The sequence below is a fragment of the Chaetodon trifascialis genome, chromosome 9 (assembly GCF_039877785.1).
Source record: "Chaetodon trifascialis isolate fChaTrf1 chromosome 9, fChaTrf1.hap1, whole genome shotgun sequence".
NCBI classification, from domain to species: Eukaryota; Metazoa; Chordata; class Actinopteri; order Chaetodontiformes; family Chaetodontidae; genus Chaetodon; species Chaetodon trifascialis.
Window position 1 is genome coordinate 4,864,317 of NC_092064.1, and position 25,234 is coordinate 4,889,550.

Below are 25,234 nucleotides of genomic sequence, written 5' to 3' on the forward strand. Positions count from 1 at the left end.
CCTGTTTTCTTCCCTCTCTCCAGACTTTCTTTGCAGAGAATCTGTGATCTAAATGAGAAGGAATATGGCTAACAGATAACTGCAGAGAGAAGGAATGGGCCTTATCGACATCCCCATTACATCTACTAAGCCAGTTATCTTCCCCGGGTCTCCTCGATAGGACCAAAGGCTGGGGTCTTTAAGGTCTGATTAGCACTCTATTCCTCAGGATCCCTTTTGTTAGATAAAACTCTCCATTTCTGGCTCTTTAATTAGCTTAAGCAGCTTGGCACTGCCAAAAGCACTTGTGATATTCCATTATTCTAATCCTATTAGTGCGAGCCAAAGACAAAGAGGAGAGAAGCTGAGACTAGACTATAGAGAAGAGAATCATGGTTTTTATAGCTAATGAGCACGGTAGAAAATCTACAGCTAGCAAAAAATACTTGCAAGCAGTAAGTGGCTAACGGAGGAGATGCTTTGTGACAAGTCAGTCTGTATCTGTTCCATTCCCCCATACACAACCATTCCTCAACAAGCCCCAGAGGCAGTGGTTCTGCTGAGGGCTGTACTGGTCTGTCTGACTGGTCTAATCAGCTGTGTTCTGCTCTGGAGGTCAGATTCAGAGCTCAGAGAGGAGAGAGGTCACAGACAGGTCAATCACCACAACTATAAGTGAACCCTGTAGTCTCACCCTGAGAAGCTCTCTGTATGTGTGTGTTTTACAGGACCAGGCAGGCAATATATTTTTCCTCCCGTCAACAAATCCCCTGAAAAGACCAAACCAATAACTAATTACCCTTAGTCACACTAAATTCCCATTTTATTTTCATTCAGCTTGCAACAATCTGCACAGCTGTGTCAATCTCCTCTACCCTTGTTGCCACTTTTCTGTCACTATTTGTCATGGATGCTAGCTATGTAGAGTAAGGCTGTCAACGAATATTCTAAATTCCAATACATCAGCGAATTCTAAAACAATTCTGGCTCCACACATTGTTTTCGGTGCTTCTCGGCTCTCGCTCTCACTCCTCTCCTGATTGTAGGATTAAAAAGTTTGTTTCAACCAAACCGAAGTTGGCGGTTATTGCCGAAACGTTAAAAAAAGACAAGCCAAGACACATCACATCATTGTGAGAGATGTCCCTTGTATCTTCTTCAGGTGCATCAACAGAAGAAGCTAGCTGACTTACTCTTCGTTAGAGGCCCTGTAACAGCGTGGTTAGAGCTGCGATTAGGCAGTCATGACTGCACTCGCTACTCCCACCTGTCTGACTGGTGTTTTTGCTGGTACTTTCAGCACCTAAAATTATGAATAGGCTTTTGCCTGCTCTGAAGCTAGGCTGGTTGGGTAAGTGCCTCCCTTTGTTTACTTTAAGCTGAATTGGCTTTTCATAAAAAACCTTTGTTTGGGTGTCTTTGAAATTAGTGCAGCTGTGTTTGCACTTGCAGTGATCACCTAACTGGTATCAATGTGGTCGGTTCTGGATGCTTATTTTCCTGTTCAGTAGTAGACAACGTGGTTATACTTAGTGGTACTTAATTGCTCCATGACAAGTGCTTTCACTAGTTAAAGCATGTACCTCAAGTGACGGCACCCCAATGAGTAGTTTCACTTCTGGATTTAACTTCTTTTCGTCGTGAGCAAGATATTCAAATGATGTAAATTCACCCAGGTCAATGTCATTAGATCCAAACTGTGCAGAAAAAACGGGTGCAATGCCTCCTCCTATCCGGTTTTGTCTGACTGACTGATAAAACTTGAATTTGGAGGACAAGCCTCTAACGGTGTTGTTATACCCATAGTGTCGTTCAGCTAGGACTTAAATAAAAACAAAAAATTCAAATGGTTTTCAGTTATCAGATCATTAACCAAAACTGATTTATGAGCCAATGATCTTACATTAAAAGAGCTCATTTCAGATGAAGGGATAACAGGAAAGGAGACTGACTGACGTTCAATGTGGCAGCTTTAGCTAACTTCCTGAGTGGTGATTGTTGTGGAGGCAGGGAAGGGGGTTGTGAAAAAATACCTATAGCATGTAGCATGTCTCTCATTGTACTAATTTGTCCTCTTACGGAAATAATGCGCAAAAACAGATATTTGAATGGTTTGAACCAAGAAGGAATAATCAAACATAATTTTTGGTCAACTTTGCCGGTCCTAAAGTAGACAGATAACCGAGCTACTGTTTAATCCTGCCAACAAGGCTCTGTATCACCAACTAGCTGAAATAGGCAGAACAACAGTCCTATTTGAATTACTGAATAAATCATAGATGAAGGCGGTGATTCAGAGGTCTGGAATCAGGCTATGCTCGTCCTTCTCTCAGTACTAAGCACCCACTGAACACAAAATGAATACAAAACAATAATAAACAAGTCTACTTTCCTAAAACAGCTGAGCGCTGTAGCTTTGAGCAAACTTGAGAAATTTACTTGAGCAAAAAAGTGCATTTGTTTGCGGCTATTTTCAGCTACAGGTTAAACAGCTTAAAAAAATGTCATCTTGAGCAAATACATGTGCTTTCTTGAAACCATTCACCTTGAGATAACTTTGTAACTATATATGTCATAGCTACATAACACAGGTCTAGTCGCTTGCAGACATTTTAATGGAGAAACATTATATATACCTTTTAAGTAAAAATGGGTATCTTTGGCACTACTGCTGCCTTCTGGATCTTACTGATGTAATAATGGCACATAGCAGGAACCTGTGACAGTCTCAACTCATCATATGTTTTTCCATGTTGATGGAAAACAACTTCAGAGCAGTACCACTAAGAAAACAGTATACGCAGGCACTCATCAATACCCATCTCTCATCTTTCTGTCTGTGATTCCATCTCTCTGAACAGTCAACATTAAACTCTTTCTGAGCTTATCTGGCAATCAGTCATGTTTAGCCCTCACCCTGCCCTCCTTCATCACAGGCAGCAGCACTGATGAATTGTTCCATAAATGACCATCTCTGTGGAAATGCTACTGAGAGACAGCCCAAACAAGCAGGCCTAGTGTTGCCAGTATTATTTTGCCCTCTTGTCCTCAAAGCCTCTCTGTCTTTTCCATGTCAGCAAGCCCCAAATGGATCAGTATTAGGTCGCAGACTAATTTGAGAAGGTTTTGTTCTCCAGTCCACATACATTTTTGGATTTGATATGATTTAGCACAGTGGTTCTACCCAATTTGTAAATTGTGTGACACTGTTAGAATGAGCACAAACTATAATGTATATGGAGCATGAAAGGTTCATTCTTGACTTTGGAAATGGTTTGGTCAAATAATCTGAACAAAAGGTCCACTTAATACCTTTTTTTGCAGCTTTCAAATGGATCCCAAAGTCCAGGCCACATTATCACATGACTGAAATTCCATATTTAGGTCATGTGATCACAACTGCAAAGGGGTGGGCGATCTGCTCAAAATCTACTATATCTACCTATATGTTATCTTATAACCACAGTAACGGTATATATCATGGTAAAGTAACTTGTTATAGAAATTCAATGGATAACTGGTTTATACTTCTTCACATTAGATCATTTTCTTCTTTTTTTGGAACTTCCATACAAACAACTGCCTCACATGAGATCACTTAAAAACAAAAGACTCGAAAAAAGTAAAACTAACTTTCCTTCAAAATGGAAGCTTTCGAGGTGCATTATCATCCATCCATTTTCTATACCGCCTATCCCTTTCGGGGTCGCGGGGGGGGGGGGGGGGCTGGAGCCTATCCCAGCTGTCAACGGGCGAGAGGCGGGGTACACCCTGGACCGGTCGCCAGTCAATCGCAGGGCAACACAGAAGACAAACAACCATTCACGCTCACACTCACACCTAGGGGCAATTTAGAGTCACCAGTTAACCTAATGAGCATGTTTTTGGTCTGTGGGAGGAAGCCGGAGTACCCGGAGAGAACCCACGCATGCACGGGAAGAACATGCAAACTTCACACAGAAAGGCCCCACCCAGGGATCGAACCGGTGACCTTCTTGCTGTGAGGCACGTGCACTACCTGCTGCGCCACCGTGCTGCCCGTGCTTTATCATATCATATTATATTATATATTATTATTATAACTATCGTTCTCACATAGTAAGCAGTGCAGCTGTCCAAATTACGTGACCTTGCGGGACAGCTGACCTTCCCCAAATATACAGCAGAGACGCTGAAGCTGTTTTCTCAGGTCCAGACATTGTCCAGAGTTGCCCATTCACACATGCAACACATTTGTCGGCGTCAAACAGATTCTCACTTACTGGAAATATTCAGTTTGGTTTTGGCGAGATAGTGCTGAGCCGAGCATGTAGGAGGAGCAGAGGAAACAACACTGTCAAATCTCTACCGGTGGACACATTTCTACCATCGCAAGGTATATACTGCTGAACCTTACTGAGTCATATTTATGACAACTGAACCATCACCATCCACTGATGAAGACCATGAGTGGTTGCAAGCACACAAAAGGCTAGTAAGTGAACACTGAGTTAAGATTATTTGTACAAACTATAACGTGAATGTCTTTCTCACGTAGTGTGTTCAGTTTTGATGATGTTCTCATCACTTAAAAGGACAGTGGTGAACTCTGACTGCATCATGTAGTGAACAGCACCAAAAGTATTTCTGACATCAGTTCAAAAGTGTGACGATATATTATTCTGATGCACAACTTGCTTTATTTGATTGCAAGTTAAGCACCTACTACAAATAACTTCCTTCCTTTTCACTCTACATTTGACAGCATACACCTGGATTTATCTGAGCACACATTGTGGCAACTGCTACATAGCTGTATCTATGGTAATAAAGGCAAATAAGCCTCAGGTCCCAAATAGAGTTCAACGTATCAGATGTCATCAGTGTCTTTCAGTCAATATATCCCAGCTGTCCCTTTGGCTGCTAAGCTAACATTAGCTAACATTATAATACACAGACTGGCAGGCCAAGTTGCTGCTCAGCTCTGAATGCCCTGAAGATGTCAGTTAAGGTTATAAGGATATTGATGTGCTGTACTTTAAAGTGTAACTGAGGGACTCTGGCTAATGTCTTCCAGCCACTGACCTTAGCTAGTTTTAGACGCTATAGCTACAAAGTAAAGGGCAAGAAAGGCTAGATCTGACCAACACACTCATCCCTCTGTTAGACTTTTTTAAGCAGGAAAGAGGCACAGTGCTCAGTGCAGTGGCACTTCCCTCTCTACCAAACAGTTTCATTTTATAGTCCAGTTAACTCACAAAATAAGTGGCCATATATTTTAGAAACGTAGGGTAATTGGGTGCAGGAAGGTTGTAGTGACGCAGCATTTTATGTTTAAAGGAGGTCTCTGATTTTGGCTCAAAGCATGCCGATGCCTCTTTTCCCAACACCCTGCTTCACATTCTGAGCAGTAAGCAAACCCATGCTGAGCAGCTGTTGGCTTCTGAGCACTCTGAGGTTAAACGCTATGTCTTATTGGACCACATTAGTAATTGGAAATGAGGATTACTCATTAGCTTTGACCACAACAGCCACTGGGATTCATTGAGACTGCTCTATATTGGTTTGACTTAGCGCAGTGCTTAACACTGCCTGCGTGCTGTGTTCACATTAAACTGCATCATGTGCATCATGCAGCTGCACTAACAGATGACAACACATGTACAGAGTGTACAGATAGATCATAGATAGATCTTTCTAAATCACATGCTCCTTGCAAACCGCAGAGCAGATAGCTACAAAAAATACAGCCGATTCAGTCATTTAAATCAGTGCACATTTAGTGCCAGGTTGCACTGAAAATGATAACATGGAGGAATATCACTCGTCAGCTGAAACACAGATGAGTAGAACTGACTGTTCTACTGACTGTCACTTCATCATGACAGTGGCAGTTCATTTAATTCCTTGCTTTCTCTGCTGATTTGAGGTTCAGCTAAATGCATTAACTTAGTATGAAGAACCATCTGATATCAATTATCAGATCAGACAAATCCTTAACAGCCGACCTCACTTTATAATCAACTGTTTCTGAAACTCTGCAGCTACAGACACTGCCAGCCCATGCCAAGGCCGACATGTGACGCAGAGGACAGCAAATCTGTCCGAGGCAGCCTGTAAAACAAGGGAGGCTATGAGATCCAAACCATATTCACCATCTGCTCCGCTGTCTGTTTGTCTGCTGCCTAACTGAGGCTTCCACTGCACAAACACTGGAGACTAACAATGACAAACATGCAGCACTTCACGTTACCACCAGCCAAATATTGATCTAACGTCTGTTATGCTCAGCACATTATGCTGAGGTGGGAAACTGACTGCTCACTACATTGCTTAACTCTGCTGTAATACAATGTAGGCTTTAAAAATGCATGCAGGTGCACAGTAAAACAGCAGGAAATGGCGACTTTCAGCTGCTACATTACATTTCAGTCTATTGGCGCCTGGGACAGTTTAAATACTATTCATGGAGAGTTATATTTATAAGCATGGGGAAACTACAGTCAGCATTAAAACATCAGTAGGGTAAACGGGGCTGACTGAGCAAAGTATATGGAAAAAAAAAAGCAAAACAAAACACACTTTGTTTAATTTCTTCCAAATCTTCCAACCGTTATTTTCAAGCTTTACTATTTCACAATACAGTTGTTGGAGTCTTTTCTGGTGTGTACTGTAGCTCTTGTGTGCACTCTGTCTTCTTTCATTAAAGTTCTGACAAGTAGAAAAGGCCCCACTTGGCCAAGCTCCCATCAGTAACAGTGAGTGCTATTCCACCATGCCAGCTACTCTAAACGCAGATAAGAGGAAAGCTTTAAGTATGTCATCAGTACACTCATTCATTCCACAGTTAAACACTGTACGTCTGAAAAGTTCAGTTTAGGTTTGGAATGGGTACACATATGTATGTACAAACATGCAATGTACCTTCATGTTATATCACTTTATTTCTTCTGATGTATTTAATTAATAAAGATGACCTGAAAGAGTACAAACAAACAAATCATCTGCAAGTGTACCACTCCTGTTGGCAATTTCAGAATCACTCATCTTTACAGGTTTCCTGAGCACTGAGTTACACTTTAACAGCATGTTTTATGTCATTAAAACTACACTGAAGGAAATATACTTATTTGCTTTTTTTCTGATGGGGAGATGACAATGTTGGTACTGCTCGCATGTCTGTATGTTATTTATGGAGCTAGAGCTGTGATGTTAGCCTACAGAGCATCGAGAATGGAAAGCAGAGGAAAGTTCAAAGTTTCAAAGTTCAAACAAACCAGCAACTCACCATGCACCTTGTTTGTTTTCCAATTTACAGTAATACAAAACTGGAAAACCATGAGCATTTTAAAGAACAATTCTGTCTATGGACAAATCAATCAGCTACTTGTTTCATCACCATTAGGTTGTACAAGTTATGTGCTCGAAAAACATTCCAGGTTTTGCAGGTTTTGACATCAAAAGGCAAAACAATGGCACAGCTCACCCCACCAAACCAAACATGTCAAACCGTTGCACGTTCAGCTGCTCTTACCCGTGTGGTGGTGGCGAACATGTATTTTTCTCGGAGCTGGAAGCTATCAACCTGCTCCAGGATCACTCTGCGGTTGTGTTCACTCTGGAAGAAGTCGGTGCTGCTGAGTATGGTGGAGACACCCTGCGGCTCGTGCCTCTGGACCAGCACTGTGGTCGGGGGGTCGTAGGGCTCCACGCCCCTGAGATGGAGCACAGGAGAGCGGGAGGAAAGGAACAGAGGGGACAGAGGGGACGGAGGGGACAGAGGGGACAGAGGGGACAGAGGGGACAGAGGGGACAGAGGGGACAGAGGGTGGATTGGAGAGCAGGAAGTTTAGCGGGATGGAGAAAGCAAGGGTAGGTGAGGGGTCAGTGAGGAAGACGGGGAACAAAAGAAGCATTTTGTGAGCCAACTTCCCTCAAATAACATACATACAGTTTTTATGGATGTCAAAATATAACCATTTTTTGTGCCTGCATATTTATATTAAAATCCTATGACTTCCTTCAAAACAAAGTATTTTTAGTGGTTACTTAATGGAGTACCAGTAGGCCTACATAAAATTTTCAACACTCCCTCCTCCACTAAAACCTTCTTCTCCACCCAGCTGTCTTTATGGGCCATTTATGGAGCATTTTATCACCAAAGTGTTTCTCTGTGACCGTCTCAAGTCATGATAAATAATGTTATTCATTTTCGACTGAGGTCTTGTTATTGAGCTTATGGCTGGGTGACATTTTAGTGTCTACCATGCCATGATACTTTTTAACAGAATTCTGTTGTCTGAAAAGATTTCAGGCAAACCGATAAAAAGTTTTTGTTTGACCCGTGAAGAGTTTTAACTGGCAGTTCACACAGTTAGATTATTTTACACATCACTTTCCGTTTTCATTTCCATTTGTCATGTTGTAATATAAGTCAATCATGCTAAATATCTATCCTTTCTGCCAAAGACTACAAGAACCTTAGAATGGTGTATAAAATGTAGTTACACCAGGAAGTGGCACTAAAAAACTCCTCTGCTGATCTTCAGACAGTGGGCAGCACTGGAGGCTTGCTGACTTAGTGAACTCCTGCAGCTGGTGATCTAACACATGATCATCAGTACAAATGATCTAGAACTCCATTATATCTGGTTCTTGACAGAAAGTGAAAGGCACAAGCTCGTGTACATCAAAACTTTGAAGCTGATGACTCCCAAGGTGCATTTCAGCAAGAGACATTCAATCACAGAACTGTAAATTCTGTTCCATGCGCAGTGGAAAGGTTAAAGGTTACAGTGTTAAGAAAAGTGAAAACACTATCTGCAGCTCAAAGAAATTCACTTTTTAATTCTGAGTCAACTGTGGGTGAACTCAGCAACTACGGTAGCATGTTTTGTTCTCAACTGTATTAATGCAGCATTTTGAATTGGCCATGGCTCTGATTCGTGCCTCTGACAGCAGACACTCATAGGCACTGCTGTGCAAAAAATACACACAAAACATGATTTCTCAGGAATAAAGCTGAAATAATCCAAACTGGTGGCCAGAACCTAAACCTACTGAAGCGCTGAGTCATTCAGGGGGGCCCAATACATTTATGTTAAGCAACACTGAGGATACTGTTTAAAAAAAAATTGAAATGGGAACACAGAGTGGGGAAATAGCACTTCCAGCACCAGTGGCTCAGCCACTTCACTCAGTCCACTGGACATTCAAACATGAGCAAGCACACGTTCTTTGTAGATTACTTTGTAACTTGAGCGGGGTGACTACTGCTTACCTCTGCCTCACACTGTCCATGCAGTTTCTTCTGTGTTTTAACACAATAACTCTGAGGTCTAAGGGTTAAAAAAGTCAGACGATGGGTGTTTTGACAGAGTGTGCCATCTTTGCCAAAGTGCTCCGGCCCACCTGGCAGCAGCAGCAGGTCTAAAATGGCCCGGCTGTCGAGCTCTAAAGCCAAAGCTAGCCAAAAAGCATTAGTTGTTAGTGATATTTCCCAAGGGCCGCACAGTGGCTCAGCGGTAAGTAGTGTCACATCACAGCGAGGTTCAGGCTTTGAATCGCACCCCTGTTCCTTCTGTGAGGACTCTGCATATAGCTCCTGTAAGTTTCTTCAGCGTTGTTTTGTTCCCACTGTTCCCTGATGTTGAGATAATGTGAGTTTAAGACTCCAAACTGCACACAGATGAACACATCTTTGTTCATAGTGAGTGTTCGCCCTGCAAAGGTATCGAGTATGCTGTGGAGTATCCAGCAAATCCTGCAATCCAAGGTGTTCTCCTTTAGATGCCTTATTTACGAAATCATTCCAGCATGGAGATCTTTACTCAACATCTTCAGAGGGGTCAGTCTGAAAAACATGTCCTGAATGTCACTGAGCGATTTCAGAGGATCCTCAGTCTAAAGTTTCAAGATAATAAATGTCAGCACAAAAAACAGACTATCAAACCGAAAATATCTGTCTGTGTCAACCTTGAAAAGCAGCGTGGTCAAACTATTTGTGGCCACAAGTGTTGTGAAACCGTGGCACGGACAGTCGAGCAGAATGAATGGACGAGGTTCACTGGGTCTTATCGTCTGCCTTCCAGATCAGTGTGTTTTCCTCCAGAGTCTCGAGAGCGAAACAGAGAGAGCAGTGTCTGAGCTCTGCTCTGCCTCTGTGGCATTCTTTCAAAGGTCCCTGTTCAACTGATGGACACTGTCTGGGCTGAGAGTGCATGGAAGGCTATTCACAGCCTGTCTCTGCGCCTGCCTTTGGATTCATGTCGGCCCCTTCTCAACATTTCCTAAACACACTTCCTCCCCTTCTTGGCAATTTCTCATTTTCTGCCAGTTGTTTGTCATTCGATTCGGGTTTCCCTCAAATGTTTTTGAAAGAGGATACCAGATACTTTTAAGACTGAACCTCTAACATCTATCAAGTTGTTAACAGATTAGGTTATTTAGATTATTATTTAGATTGTAAATGGCTTCTCATTTACAATGAAAAAATACAAATCAAAATAAACCATCATAACTGAGGTGAACACTTTAGGCCCAATTCAATGTTTAGATTCTTAAATATTTAACCGCTTCAGGCAATAAGGATTTTGTAGCTTTGGCTTTGTGATTCTAAATTAGACTTAACAGTGAGTCATTCGAGTTGCCTCCGCTGCCTCAGTGGAGTCACAAGCTAATGTAACAAGCTAATATGGAAAAAGCTAACATGAGTAAAGCAGTTGCATTTCACAAAATCAAACATGCTTGTCTTTATGCACATTCTCTCTATCTATGGTGCTGGATCCAAAATACTTCCACACATTACCTTTACTTAGAATAAAAAGCAACAGCCCTCAGAGTCAGGGGGATGAAGCTAACAGTGATGATCCTCTGGGAGCCTGCTGGGCGGCGTCAGCTCACCTGATCTGGCTACAAATATGAGCTGGGAACAGTCAGCCAGCTGCTGTCTCCCCTGGCTTTCATTTTGTTGTGTTTCTTATCTGAATTTCCTTTTAATTATGTCAAATAAACTGAATTTTAGTAACTACTGTTATGTGTTCTCCCCTTCTTTGTCCAGTCTTGAGCCAAGTTGTGACATAATTGCTGCTGTTTGGATCCACATCTAGCTTACAAAACAGGTGGACGTAAGGCTGAAAGAAGTTCAATCATCCATTACTTAATAAGAACAAAACAGTAAGGCACACACGAATGTGGCACAAGCTACTGCTAGCAAACAAGCTAGTCAAGCTGAAAAGCAGAGTCACCCACTTCTGAATACCAAAACAAGTTGAATTATGAACAACGGCAAGCTCATTGTAATGTTTCTCCATTACTTCATAAGGCTAAATACAGGTGCTGGTCATAAAATTAGAATATCATGGAAAAGTTGATTTATTTCAGTAATTCCATTCAAAAAGTGAAACTTGTATATTATATTCATTCATTACACACAGACTGATATATTTCAAATGTTTAGTTCTTTAATTTTGATGATTTTAAACTAACAACTAATGAAAATCCAAATTTCAGTATCTCAGAAAACTAGAATATCACTTAAGACTGATACAAAAAAAAGGATTTCTAAAAATGTTGTCCAACTGGAAAGTATAAACATGAAAAGTATGAGCATGTACAGCACTCAATACTTAGTTGGGGCTCCTTTTGCCTGAATTACTGCAGCAATGCGGCGTGGCATGGAGTCGATCAGGCTGTGGCACTGCTCAGGTGTTATGAGAGCCCAGGTTGCTTTGATGGTGGCCTTCAGCTCTTCTGCGTTGTTGAGTCTGGCATCTCGCATCTTCCTCTTCACAATACCCCATAGATTTTCTATGGGGTTAAGGTCAGGGGAGTTTGCTGGCCAATCAAGAACAGGGATACCATGGTCCTTAAACCAGGTACTGGTAGCTTTGGCACTGTGAGCAGGTGCCAAGTCCTGTTGAAAAATGAAATCTGCATCTCCATAAAGTTGGTCAGCAGCAGGAAGCATGAAGCGCTCCAAAACTTCCTGATAGACAGCTGCATTGACCTTGGACCTAAGGAAACACAGTGGACCAACACCAGCAGGTGACATGGCACCCCAAACCATCACTGACTGTGGAAACTTGACACTCGACCTCAGGCAACGTGGATTCTGTGCCTCTCCTCTCTTCCTCCAGACTCTGGGACCTTGATTACCAAAGGACATGAAAAATTTACTTTCATCCGAGAACATGACTTTGGACCACTCAGCAGCAGTCCAGTCCTTTTTGTCTTTAGCCCAGGTGAGACGCTTCTGACGCTGTCTCTTGTTCAAGAGTGGCTTGACACAAGGAATGCGACAGCTGAAACCCATGTCTTGCATATGTCTGAATCTCCCCCATAGTTTTGAATGGGTTTTGTCTCACTATCCTCTCCAGGGTGCGGTTATCCCTATTGCTGACTATTGTTGACAAGGTGTCAATGATCGTCTTTTGGACAACTGTCAGGTCAGCAGTCTTCCCCATGATTGTGTAGCTTACAGAACTAGACTGAGAGACCATTTAAAGGCCTTTGCAGGAGTTTTGAGTTAATTAGCTGATTAGAGTGTGGCACCAGATATCTTCAATATTGACCTTTCCACAATATTCTAATTTTCTGAGATACTCAGTTGGGGGTTTTCATTAGTTGTCAGGTATAATCATCAATATTAAAAGAAGTACATACTTGAAATATGTCGGTTTGTGTGAAATTAATTATACAAGTTATACAAGTTTCACTTTTTGAATGGAATTATTGAAAAAAATCAACTTTTCCATGATATTCTAATTTTATGACCAGCACCTGTACATATGTCTGATGTCTTCCTCTGCTAAGGATTTTGCATACTGAAGCAGCTCGGAGTGAATGTTGAAGGTGCACATTGACGTGAAGGGGAACACGGAGCATCGCACAAACTATCAGCAGGGAGCTGAGAGCGAAGTTACAGTCCGCTGAGTTTCAGGGACTCTTTGATGGAAGAAAGGACATCATAAATCCACCTTCCAACTGGACAGATTCTGCTGAGAGAATGGATGCACTTAAAGGAAGCAGGACAACGCTTGGCAGCGTCCTCTGTGTGTGACTTGGTCCAAATAAAAATGAAACTGTCTCTTATGCTGCCTTTGAGCAGTGCAGCATGTGAGAGGGGATTCTCTCATCTCAACACAATAAAAACCAGGTCCAGATCTCGTCTGTCACACACTCGTGTCTCAGCCCTGATGCACGTTCACCTGTCAAAGACGACCGCAGAGACATTTGACCCAAAGCCAGCTGTTGACCTGTGGAGACAGCTTGTCTGAGGCTCACCCAGGGACTGGGAGGTGCATCTTCATCATCTACCATGCAGGAGGAAAACCACACTATGTACAGGGTGAGGACAAAACACATCTCCTGGAAGTCACCTGATCGATGTGCATCCCTGTTCACAGTCAACATGCTCTCATAGTAAACTAGTCAATCCATTACAAAACAAAAAACCTTCACAAGGCAATGTTGAACTTGCTTTGGTTTGCAGTAATTAGTCCTTTGTTTTCATGCGTTTTCTTGTCAACCTTCCCCCTCTGCCCCATCTTTGTTTTCTTGTTCCCTTTGTTTCTCTCAATGCATTTAAAATCACTCTGTCTGGAAGATTTGTATCATTGTCTGTGATCCATATGGAAAAGGGATTGGATTTTTCATTGTATACAAAGAGGATTTTACCACTCAGTCTGTCTCCAAGCAGTGAGATCAGAGGATTAGGAGTTGGGTGGGGGACCAACTCATCAGACTGGTTGGTTTTAAACGCGTCCAGCAGCAGGCTGAGAGTCATGCTTGAGTCTCTTTGGCTTTCAATGCCTTAAAACTGATCTGCAACAGTAGCACCCCTTGCTAAAGCCAAAACAAACAGGATTAGACCCAAATTGGATGGAGCCACAGGGGGGAGAGTTTAAGATCAATCTTTATTTGTGCTGCCTTTGTCCCCAGATAATTTGCAGTTTCTCTTGGCAAAGCTACCACTGCAGTGGTGTAGATTTACCAGACTTCATCAGATCTGACTGACTGACTGACTGACTGCTAAATACCATCAATGGCTAAATTATCAAGAAATCTATCAACATAGGATTACAAAACTAACAACTGAGCCGCAGTAGCAACAGTGCTTGGTAGATTGTGAAGAATATTTGGACAACACAGCGGTTAAACTGCCAAGCAGGCCTAGAAGACTGCATGTTGAAATGTGCAAACACAGAGAGACAACATACTAAGTCAACACAGAGACATGAGAGGATGTCAGCTGGATCTATGTAGCATGAATTGATGAAAAGATGCATCCACACACGTTTCGACTTAAGCTAAACATCTGAGCTAACCTCAAACCTTCGTGATTTGGATTCATAAGCATACAGAGACAAAAAAAATTATGGAGGTCTGGAGGAAAATAAAAGACAGAATTTGTGCTTTAAGTTTGGACACACACACACACACACACACACACACACACACACACACACATGGTTGGCCAGTGCTAGCTAGCCACAGCTATCTTTATTACATCTGCTGTGTGGGGCAAATAAACACACACTACAAAGACACTGCAGTTGGAGGCCAAACCTGTTGGAATGAAGTGAGGTGGAAACTCACGTGTGTTCTAAGGACGTATTATCTGAAGTCTCCTGTGACTACTGCATTAAGAAACCACTGACACATAACCAGTCAGTAGCTTAACGTAGCACAACAGAAGTACAAGTACATAAGAGCCAAAAAGTCTTAAGCTGGCTAACATTAGCTAACAAAACGCACCATTCGCTCCTGGTCAAACCTGACCATGTAAGGCTGTTCCACAAAAACATCTGAGTCAGTAGAATTAAGGTTGTGTTTTATTGATCAAATCAACATTCCATTAGTCACAAAACTAATGACATTTCTGTTTCTTTATTTCTAAATGTGCATGCCAACATGAGGTCCCTAGGGGTCTAAAGGCATGAAGCCATGTGGTCTTTGGGTTGCGCTGCTGTTAGCAGGTCTTTCTCGAGAAGCTCAGAGTGACTGCAGGGTGTATGCCTGAATGCGTGATAGACATGGCAAATGACTTGCTTTTCACTCATTTTCACTTCTACCTGTACAGAAACTGTCTGACAGGAGGAAGAAGGGAAGACCTGATCTGTGAACTAATTATATCCACTGAGAAGAGACGTGAGCCATGATGTGTTTCTAAAAATCTGATGCATAGTTACAAATATGAAGCTTCCATTTTAGTGTTTAAGTTAGCAGAATTTTAAATAAATGAGCTGACCTAGCTGTCTTCCTGAATTCATTAAGGATATTGGAGCTCGTTTTCATCAATGAGTAATGAGGACTGATGGTGTGTACAAAAATGTGGACACACTGGGGAGATTCAGTGTTTAGAAATGGATTCAGCTGCATCAAACAGACTTTTTACAGGGAGGAAGAATTTGTTTATGGTGAGATCAGAAGGTCAAAGGTTTCAGACTGATAATTCAAAAAAGAAAAATCAACCCAGATTCAAGGTAGTCAACGAAACTGTCCTCTTCAACTGAACTTACAAAACATCGAAATCGTCTTCAGCTTTCCTACTTCACCAGAAATTTGAATAGCTTCAATGTTTAGTTCCATTTCAGTCTCCTTCAGCTGCCACTTGTATTGACATATCAACTGCTTTCTTCTTTGCACCTCAGACTTAAACTGCATTTAGTGCTTACTCGTCAAATGACATTTCAACTGCTTTCTTCGCTCTTTTAAGACTCTGTCCCTTCTTACTAATCAGCAAACAGTTCACCAGCTCACCAGTGCTTTCTATTAAACTGTCACACTGGCAATTCAACTGCCTACAGGGCTTAAAATAAGCACATTAGTAATATTTTTCCTAATTACACTTGTTTACACCAGCTGAGTTCATATGCTTTCTCAACTCCTTTTAATGCTTCCACTTCAACTGACACTTCAGACCAGACCTGTCAGCCCTCCTGTAATTTACCCTTCTCTTCCACTGTCACGTCGTTAAATATAATTACGTAGATCTCCCGTATTTTAACCTTGCTTACAAAAAAGTAAATTTAAAAAAAGGAGGCATCGCTGCTTATTTAATGTGTTTGCTACATTTCCCTCCAGAACAGCATGTGGCAGTATGTAGAAGTCACTGAAATGGCACTCATGATTAAAACAAGAAGAATGAGAAGAACAGGAGGGATGAACAGGAGAGGAATGGTGTTCCTGCCAAAGAGGCTAAAAGTTTGTGCAAGTATCTCCTCAAATGGGAGGAGGCTGACCTGTACTTAATGAAGAGCAACATCGGTCAAAGTCATGCTTTTTTGTAAAATATACCACATGGGTTTTGGGGGGGGGGGCAACAAACATAAGATACCTGAAAGAAAGAAGAAGAAAGAAACCTCCTCCACCAATGACTGTATTTCTACCATCTCTCCACCCATTTTCTCCTCTCCTACCAACGGTCTCACCTGCCAGTAGCTTCTCTCACAATCACAGCTGAAGCATAATGTGTGAGTGATGAGTACATATCCTTCAAGTAATACTTCTATAAACTAAGCCCTGGATTTCTATGACCTTTGTGTTTGCTATCATGCAGGGATGTTCACAGCATTTCTCTTTCAACCTGGTATCTGACTTAATGAAGGAACTATCCATCCATCCATTGTCTATACCCGACTATCCCTTTTGGGGTTGCTGGGAGGAGGCTGGAGCCTATCCCAGCTGTCAATGGGCGAGAGGTGGGGTACAACCTGAACCGGTCGCCAGTTGATCGCAGGGCAACATATACAGACAGACAGCCATTAACGCTCACACCTAGGGGCAATTTTAGAGTCACCAATTAACCTAATGAGCATGTTTTTGGTCTGTGGGAGGAAGCCGGAGTACCCGGAGAGAACCCACACATGCACGGGAAGAACATGCAAACTTCACACAGAAAGGCCCGACCCGGGGATCGAACCGGCGACCTTCTTGCTGTGAAGCACGCGCACCACCTGCTGCTCCACCATGCCGCTCATGTAGGAACTAGTTAACCCAATCCTTGATGCTCTTATCTTATTTAGGATTCACTGCGGCAACTCATGTGAATTTATTTTTCTTCCATTTGCTGTTTCAAACACACACAGATATTTGAATATGAGTTTCAGTCCACGTGTTTGTCCTGAATACATTTTGTTACGCTTTGGTTTTCTCAGTGTGAGGAAGAGTTGGCTACCAAAAACAAACTAACCTGTTCTGTTCGTTCAGTATTCATCAGGTCTTTTTCTACTCTGTGACGACGAGCATGTTCTTGGTGAGGTGTCAGGTGGGTGTGCGCTGGCAGATCATATGTGTTCTCTTGTGTCAGTGAGAAAATCCCATTCACAGAGCAAAAAGCAATAGCTTCACCAAAGAGCAGCGGTGAGGGAGACCAGCAGCTCCATGTGATCTGTCCAAAGGCGCTTCCATCGAGCACCCACTCAGACAGGAGGAGACGCAGAGACAGGAGGAGGGAGACATTTATTCACCTGAATATTCATTCATCATTTAACAGACATCAGAGTGGTCTGATGGTGTTTAGTGCTGTCTCCTCATTCTCCCTCAGCCGCTGTTTGCTCTACATTCTTAAGCACTCTCTTATACTGCTTTCATTTAAAGTAACACAATCAGACGGCCTGAGTAACCTTTTCTCTTGTTCAGATGCAAATGCTACTGGCCTCTTTATGTTGTAAATCAATCCCAGAGCTGAAGCACTATTTTTGACTGCTGTGAGTCATGCTGTGTTTGGCTAAAAGGAAATAATTCACACACAATTTGTTCATCCGTCAATCTTAGTAATTATCAGCACCATGAGGACAAAGAAGCTGGAAGGCCACTTACATTTTAAACATTGGCACATTTATGTATGAATACTTTTCTGTACTTTTTTAAACAGAACACATAGACTGCACTTTATGCAGTTTGAGTCATGTTTCCACATCCTGCCTGAACTGCAGGGGCAACGTATATTAATACTAATTTGGAGAGGTATCTCTAAGTTGCCAGGCACAAATTGAATAAAGGATGTAACACACACACATCAATAATGTTAATTAACACCTGACGTGGAAAAACCTCCTAATATTATGAACAACAGATCCTAATGCATCACCGTGGTCTCAGAGGACAGCACAGAGAGTTCAAGGTGTTTTGAGTAGTCTCAGTCAGATGAAATGAGTGTTGCTCATCCCCAGCCTGTCAGTGGGCTCTCTGCCTGGGCGACTAGATGTAGCATGAACCAGCCAGAGCAGGGAAGGCCCAATAAACAGTTAATAAACACCTTCGCCTCATAAAGTGACTTAAAAGATCCCTTAAACACCATTAAGACAAGACAGCAATGGCTGTCTCCCACCTCCAACAACTTACAAATTAGCCAAACACTGACATTAAAGTGTGTGAACAGTCCTGCTAAACACACAGTAGAATCATGGTTGAATTGGGGAGAACAATTAAGGTAGACAAGAAATATTCCTCCTCCATGTTAACGGATCAGGTCAAAACATTTTTTTTTTCCAACAAACTATAATGATGGCATGATGGTTTTAAGGAGGGGTATCAGAGCTGATCCTGAAATATTTGAATAGACCAGTATTGACTAAAATAAAGCAAACCAAAATCTGATCCTTCTCTAATTGCACAGTGTTTTGAGCAGCTCAGCTTGCTGTTGTTGAGCTGCTCTCTTTTATGACAGCCGGGCTCCAGAGCGTGGTCATTTGACTTTACATGCAAGTGAAATTCGAGTGTGTGAATATGAAACATTAGTGACTCTCAGTTCTGACCTCTGAGCTCCAATGCTCTGTTAGCTAATACGAAAGTGAGGAGAGATAAAACATTCAGCTAGCAGCTTCTCTTTCAGTGATCGTCACCACAGACAGGTCAGATCAGATGTCACTAATCAATGTATAGATATACTGCACACAACAACCTCTGTGTCTGCAAATGACAGGTGTGACATGTCAAGATGAAGTACGCCATCACTCCAGGGATTCAATGTGGGGGAGCACTGATTTACTCACTGATTTACTTTAGGCTTTCAGGTGTACTTTCAAAGTAAGGCACCACTGAATTATGAGCAGCATACAGAGGAGGGGCTGGGTTCTCCCTATGATCCAAGATAATCTGGATCACCTTTGATCTCCTCTGCCGCCCGAGCTAAGTAAATTTGTTTCTGCTCAACTTAACTGCTGCTGTAGGTCTACAGAAGAGGAACTAGAGGGCTGAATCATGCCCTCATCTTAATTCTGTCCACTGTGAAGACCGCCAGCATGGTGCATTCAGTAGAAATTACTTTGTAGGTACTGAAAAATAATTTTCTCAATCAACTTCTTTTGAGTGATGGAATCCTACATGAACACACTCACTTGTGTCAAAATTACATCACATTTGGTTATTTCAAATTTGAGATTTCTTTTTTTTTATTTCTTTTCTATCTAATTTTTTTTTTTAATCGATGCTCTTCCGGCTGGTTTGAAGTGGGCTGGACTTGATTGGAAAAAGGTGATGTCACAAACTTCAGTGCTCCATTCCATACTTAAAATCTGAACAACATCTGAACGAGAATGTGAAAACAGCTGGTGGGTCACTGCCAGTCAAATCTGATAAAACCTCACCCACAGAGCCCTGATGAAACAGATGAGTTTGTGTGTGTGTGTGTGTGTGTGTGTGTGTGTGTGTGTGTGTGTGTGTGTGTGTGTGTGTGTGTGTGTGTGTGTGTGTGTGTGTGTGTGAGAGAGAGAGAGTGTGTTAAACTTCAAGCTTAAACTTGATTGTTGCTTATTTAGTTATGAATACTTGATGTTTTACACACACAGGCACGCACACAGGCACGCACACAGGCACACACACAGGCACGCACACAGGCACGCCTCCTCCCTTCACAGTGATGCAACCCACAGAACCCATAAAATAGAAAGCACAACATCAGGTGGTCTAAGTACTGGACACACCCAACACAGGAGGTATATTCAGCTTAGTGTACATAAGCCAGTCCTATGAACTCACTGTGTGATATTTAAGCCAACATGTATTTGTTAATATCAAACATTAATGTCTGGCTTATTTTTGTTTTTTCTGAATTTTTTATTAATGTTTGTCCTCTGAAATGTCAGATTTGGTTTAAATTACTCTATTTAGTTTTTGAAACGGATCAGAGCAAAAATATTAGTATTTGAGACCTCTTGGCCATAGAATTTCTTTAATTATGGTTAATGTGGAGATAATCAGCTGTGCCTTGTGCCCCAAACATTTGGCAACCAGCTCATTGTGATTTCTGATCCTTTTGTGGTGATTTTGCAGCCAAAATCAAATAATATTTACCACCCTGAACCTTATGTGAACAGGATTTGCAAGTCATCAACACTTAAAAGCTGAGAAGAAATAGAGGTTTCAGCATTACTGCATAAACTGGTATTTTCTGACAGTCTGTGTTTACACTGTACCACTGAATGCAGCATGACGTTCAGGACATTTCTCACATACAGTCCATACATACACCCTCCGATGCAGACTGTACTTGTCATGAGCTGAGACAGCAGTTGTCTTACCAAAAGTAGGTCTTCACGTGCTCTTGGATCAACACCCACGTCTCCCCAAAGTCGTCTGATTTCCACAGCTACAGCAGGGGAGAGAGACGGTGTGAGCGGGAGGAGGAGGGAGGGGGGCGAGAAGAAGAGGGGGATGGTGCACTGTAAAAATGTAGGTCAAGCTCATTCCTTCATTTTGGCTCTTACACATGTGACAAGGAGAACATTGGCGAGCCGTTTGGCGCTATTGTTCTTGAACTCAAGACAAGGAAACCAAAAAGTTTCCATGCATAAACATAAGCAACCAATAGGTTACCATAGAGAGCACACAAAGCAGCTCAAGAGGAACAGCAAAGCTTAAACCGAAGCATTTCCTAATGATTAAAGTCTGAATAAAGTCATGTTGTGATTTTATGTATGCTTCTGGTTGTAGTAGTATTGTATTTTTATCTAAAAATATAGCTCTCCTCTCATCTAAACCTTTGGCTATGACAGGGAAGTCTGTTGGTATAACAACTGGTAGAAAAGCCTCTCTGTCTATAAGAAGTGCCTCGAACACAGCGGGGCCGTGCAACTGTCAATAAATACATTGAAACAAGTGAATATGGGTGTCATTCTTCCATCATAAACCAATGATTAGACTAGACTCTGTGAGGATAAAGCTGCTGCTGGATGTAGAGCCAGTCTTTACCTGTTTGTTTGGGTGAGAGCTGTCGTAGCCGAGCACCAGGTTGGATCTTTTGCTGTGGAGCAGCAGGTCTGTTGGCTTGAAGGGCAGGGAGAAGCCCTGGACACTCTTACAGAAGTCAAAGGTGTTCCACAGGTAGTTGTTGGTGGAGTCCACAAAAAGGTACTGAAGAAGAGGAGAATACACACTTTTGAACAAGACAAAAGACAAAAAAAAAAGAGAAGAAAAAAGAAACACAGAAATGTGCACAGTCTTACATATTCAGTGCTCCATCAACACAAGCATTCCCCAGTCACATTACAAAGCCTGGTTATGTAATTGCACTGGGCTAATCCCACTTTTCTCAGCTCACTTTGATGTGCTGTGTCACTGTCTTCCCAATAACCGCTCAATTCTGTGTAAGCAGGGCACAGTACAGCAGAAAATAGAAGTTACTGAAGCAATTGTCTGCTTAAGTGTTTCTCAGGTGCTTCAGCGATATCCCAGTGCAGTGTTGCAGTGGAAAGCCGAGGTGCCAGATCACAAATGTACAGTGGAGCTTTGCTAATTCAGTCCCAGTGGGAACAGAGGCTGTTCAAGTGTTCAGAGGAGTGCAGTATACTGAATAATAGCTATGTACCAAGAAGCAAGTGAATCCAGGAGCACTGGATTGTGCTGGAATGTTTAATTTCCTCAATTAAGAAGGTCTATTTTTATACCGGCACTTTGTTAAAGTCTGTCCTGGGTACCATCTGAACAGAAATGTCGAGGATTAGTTCATTTTCTAGCTAGCAATACAGTAAGTCCAAATGCTTTAAGTGTTCAACTGCTCTAAAATACACTAATTGAACCAGGTAATTAGTTTCTTTGCACTGAGAAGCTGAACTTATTGTAAACTGCTGAGATTTCTTTGCCTCTATTCATTCTTATGAAGTCCTTGTTTACGGACTTCTTTGGCACCACTTTCAGACCTCAACCTGGACTCAACAGGGTCTTGGAATTGACCTGGACTCAGTCATGACCCTTTATCATAAAGAGCACAATAACTGATACAACAGTTAGACTGTATCAGATCAGTTTTGAAACTTCTGCGTGACTGGACGCATTTCAGGTCAGATCTCTTAGATCTGATTCACCTGACTGATACAAAGAGCCTGTTAGATTAGCAGTATGCGGCTGAAGCACGAGTATCTGTGTACATCTAGTTTCACACACATTCAAAGCTTGGAAAACATGTTCAAAAGAAAAATACACTAAACACAAAGGAAAACACAAGCTGCAGCACAAGATAAAAACCAGGGGTAAGAAATAAACCTCTTAGAGAAGTATGTTTGATTTAGTGGTGACTGAAACATGATGCAGCCTACAGTATGTTCTTCTAAGTCTGCATTGTAAAGGTGTAATCATCTCTACCAGCTTACACAGTGAAGCTTTGCTCAATTTTTTATGGGACTCGTGGTGCTTTCTGATTTTATGCAGCCAATATTTGTCCAGTCCACTTCATCTCTGTCTGCTTTCTCTTATTGACTGCCCACTCTCTTTGCTGTATTCCACTTTTGAACTGAACCCACCTCAGCCAGACCTGTAGACACTCTTCTGGCCTGTGAATCTGTGTACATTCCTCAGAAGCAGATACTGAGCTTTTATGGTAACTGCTGTGTTCCCTGCTGTTCTGCAACCAAGCAACTAATTAGTAAAATTTGAAATCTTGTAAGTTAATGATGATGCAGCAAAGTAATGGAACACCTATCATTCAGGGCCTATAAAGTACACTAGAGGGAATAAGGTCACCTTTTGATTTGTTTAACCATTCGAATAATTATCCCCTCAGTGTTGCCATTCACAGCTGCAATCAGACTTCATCCTCATTGGACATGTCAAACAAGCCAGTTTGTTTCAAGCATACACCGACCTTTAGAACTCTTGTTCTGAGTGAGAATGCTTCCACTCCATTTCATTTACTCTGTGTGTCTCTAGAACTGTATTCATAAGACAGTCTTGGTTTATTGTCTATTTTGACCTATTTTCTGCCCACTTGTTTTGGATCACATACCGGAATCAATAGGGTCTTGGAACTCATCTGGACTTATTGTCTTCACTACCTCCACGCTAGCTATGAGAAGCACAGTTGTACACAAAAAATATTTATCTTACTTGAATGTCTCTGGAACGAGTTCAGTCCAACAGTGCCAACTCAAGCTTATTGTTTGAGAGAGGCTTAGGACCAAAAGTTGAAGTTAAAAGTGTATGTCAGAACAGACTAAAGCTAGTATGTCCAAACAACTCGACAAACCTTTGGTAGATCCCCAAGATAGATTTGTGTTGAGGAGCAAATTGAAGATGAAGAGGTATAACAAAAGAATCAAAATCCCATTACCCAGGAGCAGAACAATGGCTTCCATCATTGTAATATGGAACAAGTGGGAAACATCTCAGACACCTCTGAGAGCAGTCTAGCTCCACAACTAAGTAAAAAGGTGTCTTGGAGAGAGACATTATCAAGAATTCAGTGGGAAGAGTGAGATCTCTAGGGATTCATTCAATTCTTTTATATGACACATATCCCCCCTCGCCTACTGTCTCTGGTGTTTGATGTGTTCATTATGCATGCAGTGGATAACTGATAATTAACAATAGACCTCATTTTCATAGCCTCACCTTTAGCAGTGCCCGTCGTCACAGCTCAGCAGCATTTAGCTTTATTTGTTTTCAAGAGCACGTGACCATGTTGCACACCTTTGTCTGTCAGCAGCACTGACTGCGACTTACCCTCCTGTTGTCTGCAGGGCTATGGTAGAACTGGGAGATGACCTGCTTGCTGCCATCCTTGGCCTTGGCCTCTGAAAGCTGGAACTTGTCTGAGACAAGCGTGAAAGTGGTCCCGTAGTCATAGGACACATAAACCTGGAGACAAAGAGGGGAAGAGGGAGTTGTCAATGACTACACCTTACAGTCCATGATAACTGTACAGAAACCATGGCATGTAGATTAGGGCTGAACAATTAGTCATTTTTCTGTAAGATATATTTCAATTATCTGATTGAGTCGTCAAGAGATTAGCAAATGAAAATTTAAGATAACTGAACTTAGTAATGTCTTCCTCATAAAACATTTGCAATGCCACTTTTTTTAAGTATTTTAAAACCTGGACTGTTTACATCCACGATTGTTAGCTGGCAATCTTCTTCCTCCCTGCCTTTACTGGCATTTCCTGATCTACCACCTCTGTAGATCACTGGAATAGTGTGAACGCATTGATGGAAATGTGTGTCACTCGCAGGGTCATTAACAGTGCCATTGTGCTTCTAGAGGTAATAAACTCCAAAGGGCACCTTTAAGCAGCTACAGTGCAGAGCTGTCAACGGTTGTGTTCAGTGTGCTTAGTCAGATATCAAAATAATTATCAAATGTGACCTACCAGCAGTTTGTCAATTTTATTATACGTGGTCAACTATGCAGCTTTTATGAATGAAAATGCCTCTTTAGAATGTCTTTCTTGGCTTTAATTGAATACTGCTACATTAATATTACCATTAATGTAATACAGATATTGAGATATGCGAGCTAAATTGTTGAGTTTTTTTAAAAAAGACAAAGCAAATTTAGTCAAATTACTAGTTTGAACCTCTGGACAACCTCAATAAAGCACAACTATGTCATTTTATGTTGTTCTACTGATGCAGGAACATGGTATGTGCATAGTTGCTTTGTCCAATCGTGTCTTTTTTAATAGACCACAAATACAGGCCTGTTGTTTAATTCATACAAAATAATCCCAATTTAAAGAAAAAAAAGTCGAACAAAATCTAAAAAAAATTAAATGTGTGCCCGTAGTTTCTTTTGAACAAGCAAATACACAGAGCCACAAGGTATTATTCCAAAGTGCAATCATCCCATTAATCTGTAATTAACTAAACGGCTTCAGCTACATCCCTCAGGGGACAATTAAACATTCAAAAATGTCTACTCTTTCAAAATATTTGGCTCTACAGTTGTGGGTGTATATGTGAGATAAGGTATACTTAAAAAATGTTTTAAGTCTTAAAGAGTCTTTATAATTAGAACTCAGCGACGCTGTACAAAGTAAAAAAAGAGAGGTGTTACA

At 41.6% G+C, this 25,234-nt stretch overlaps 1 protein-coding gene across 3 annotated transcripts in view; it reads right to left on the minus strand.

Moving 5' to 3' along the window:
- sorl1 (sortilin-related receptor, L(DLR class) A repeats containing) overlaps positions 1 to 25,234 on the minus strand; it is a 92,564-nt gene that overhangs the window by 49,109 nt on the left and 18,221 nt on the right. For all 3 annotated transcript variants that reach the window (XM_070971248.1, XM_070971247.1, XM_070971246.1), the window contains exons 3-6: positions 23,899 to 24,033; positions 21,154 to 21,315; positions 20,484 to 20,551; positions 7,493 to 7,673 (exon numbers count right to left, since the gene is read on the minus strand). In XM_070971248.1, coding sequence (XP_070827349.1) covers positions 7,493 to 7,673; positions 20,484 to 20,551; positions 21,154 to 21,315; positions 23,899 to 24,033 — 546 coding nt within the window. The remainder of the gene's footprint in view (positions 1 to 7,492; positions 7,674 to 20,483; positions 20,552 to 21,153; positions 21,316 to 23,898; positions 24,034 to 25,234) is intronic.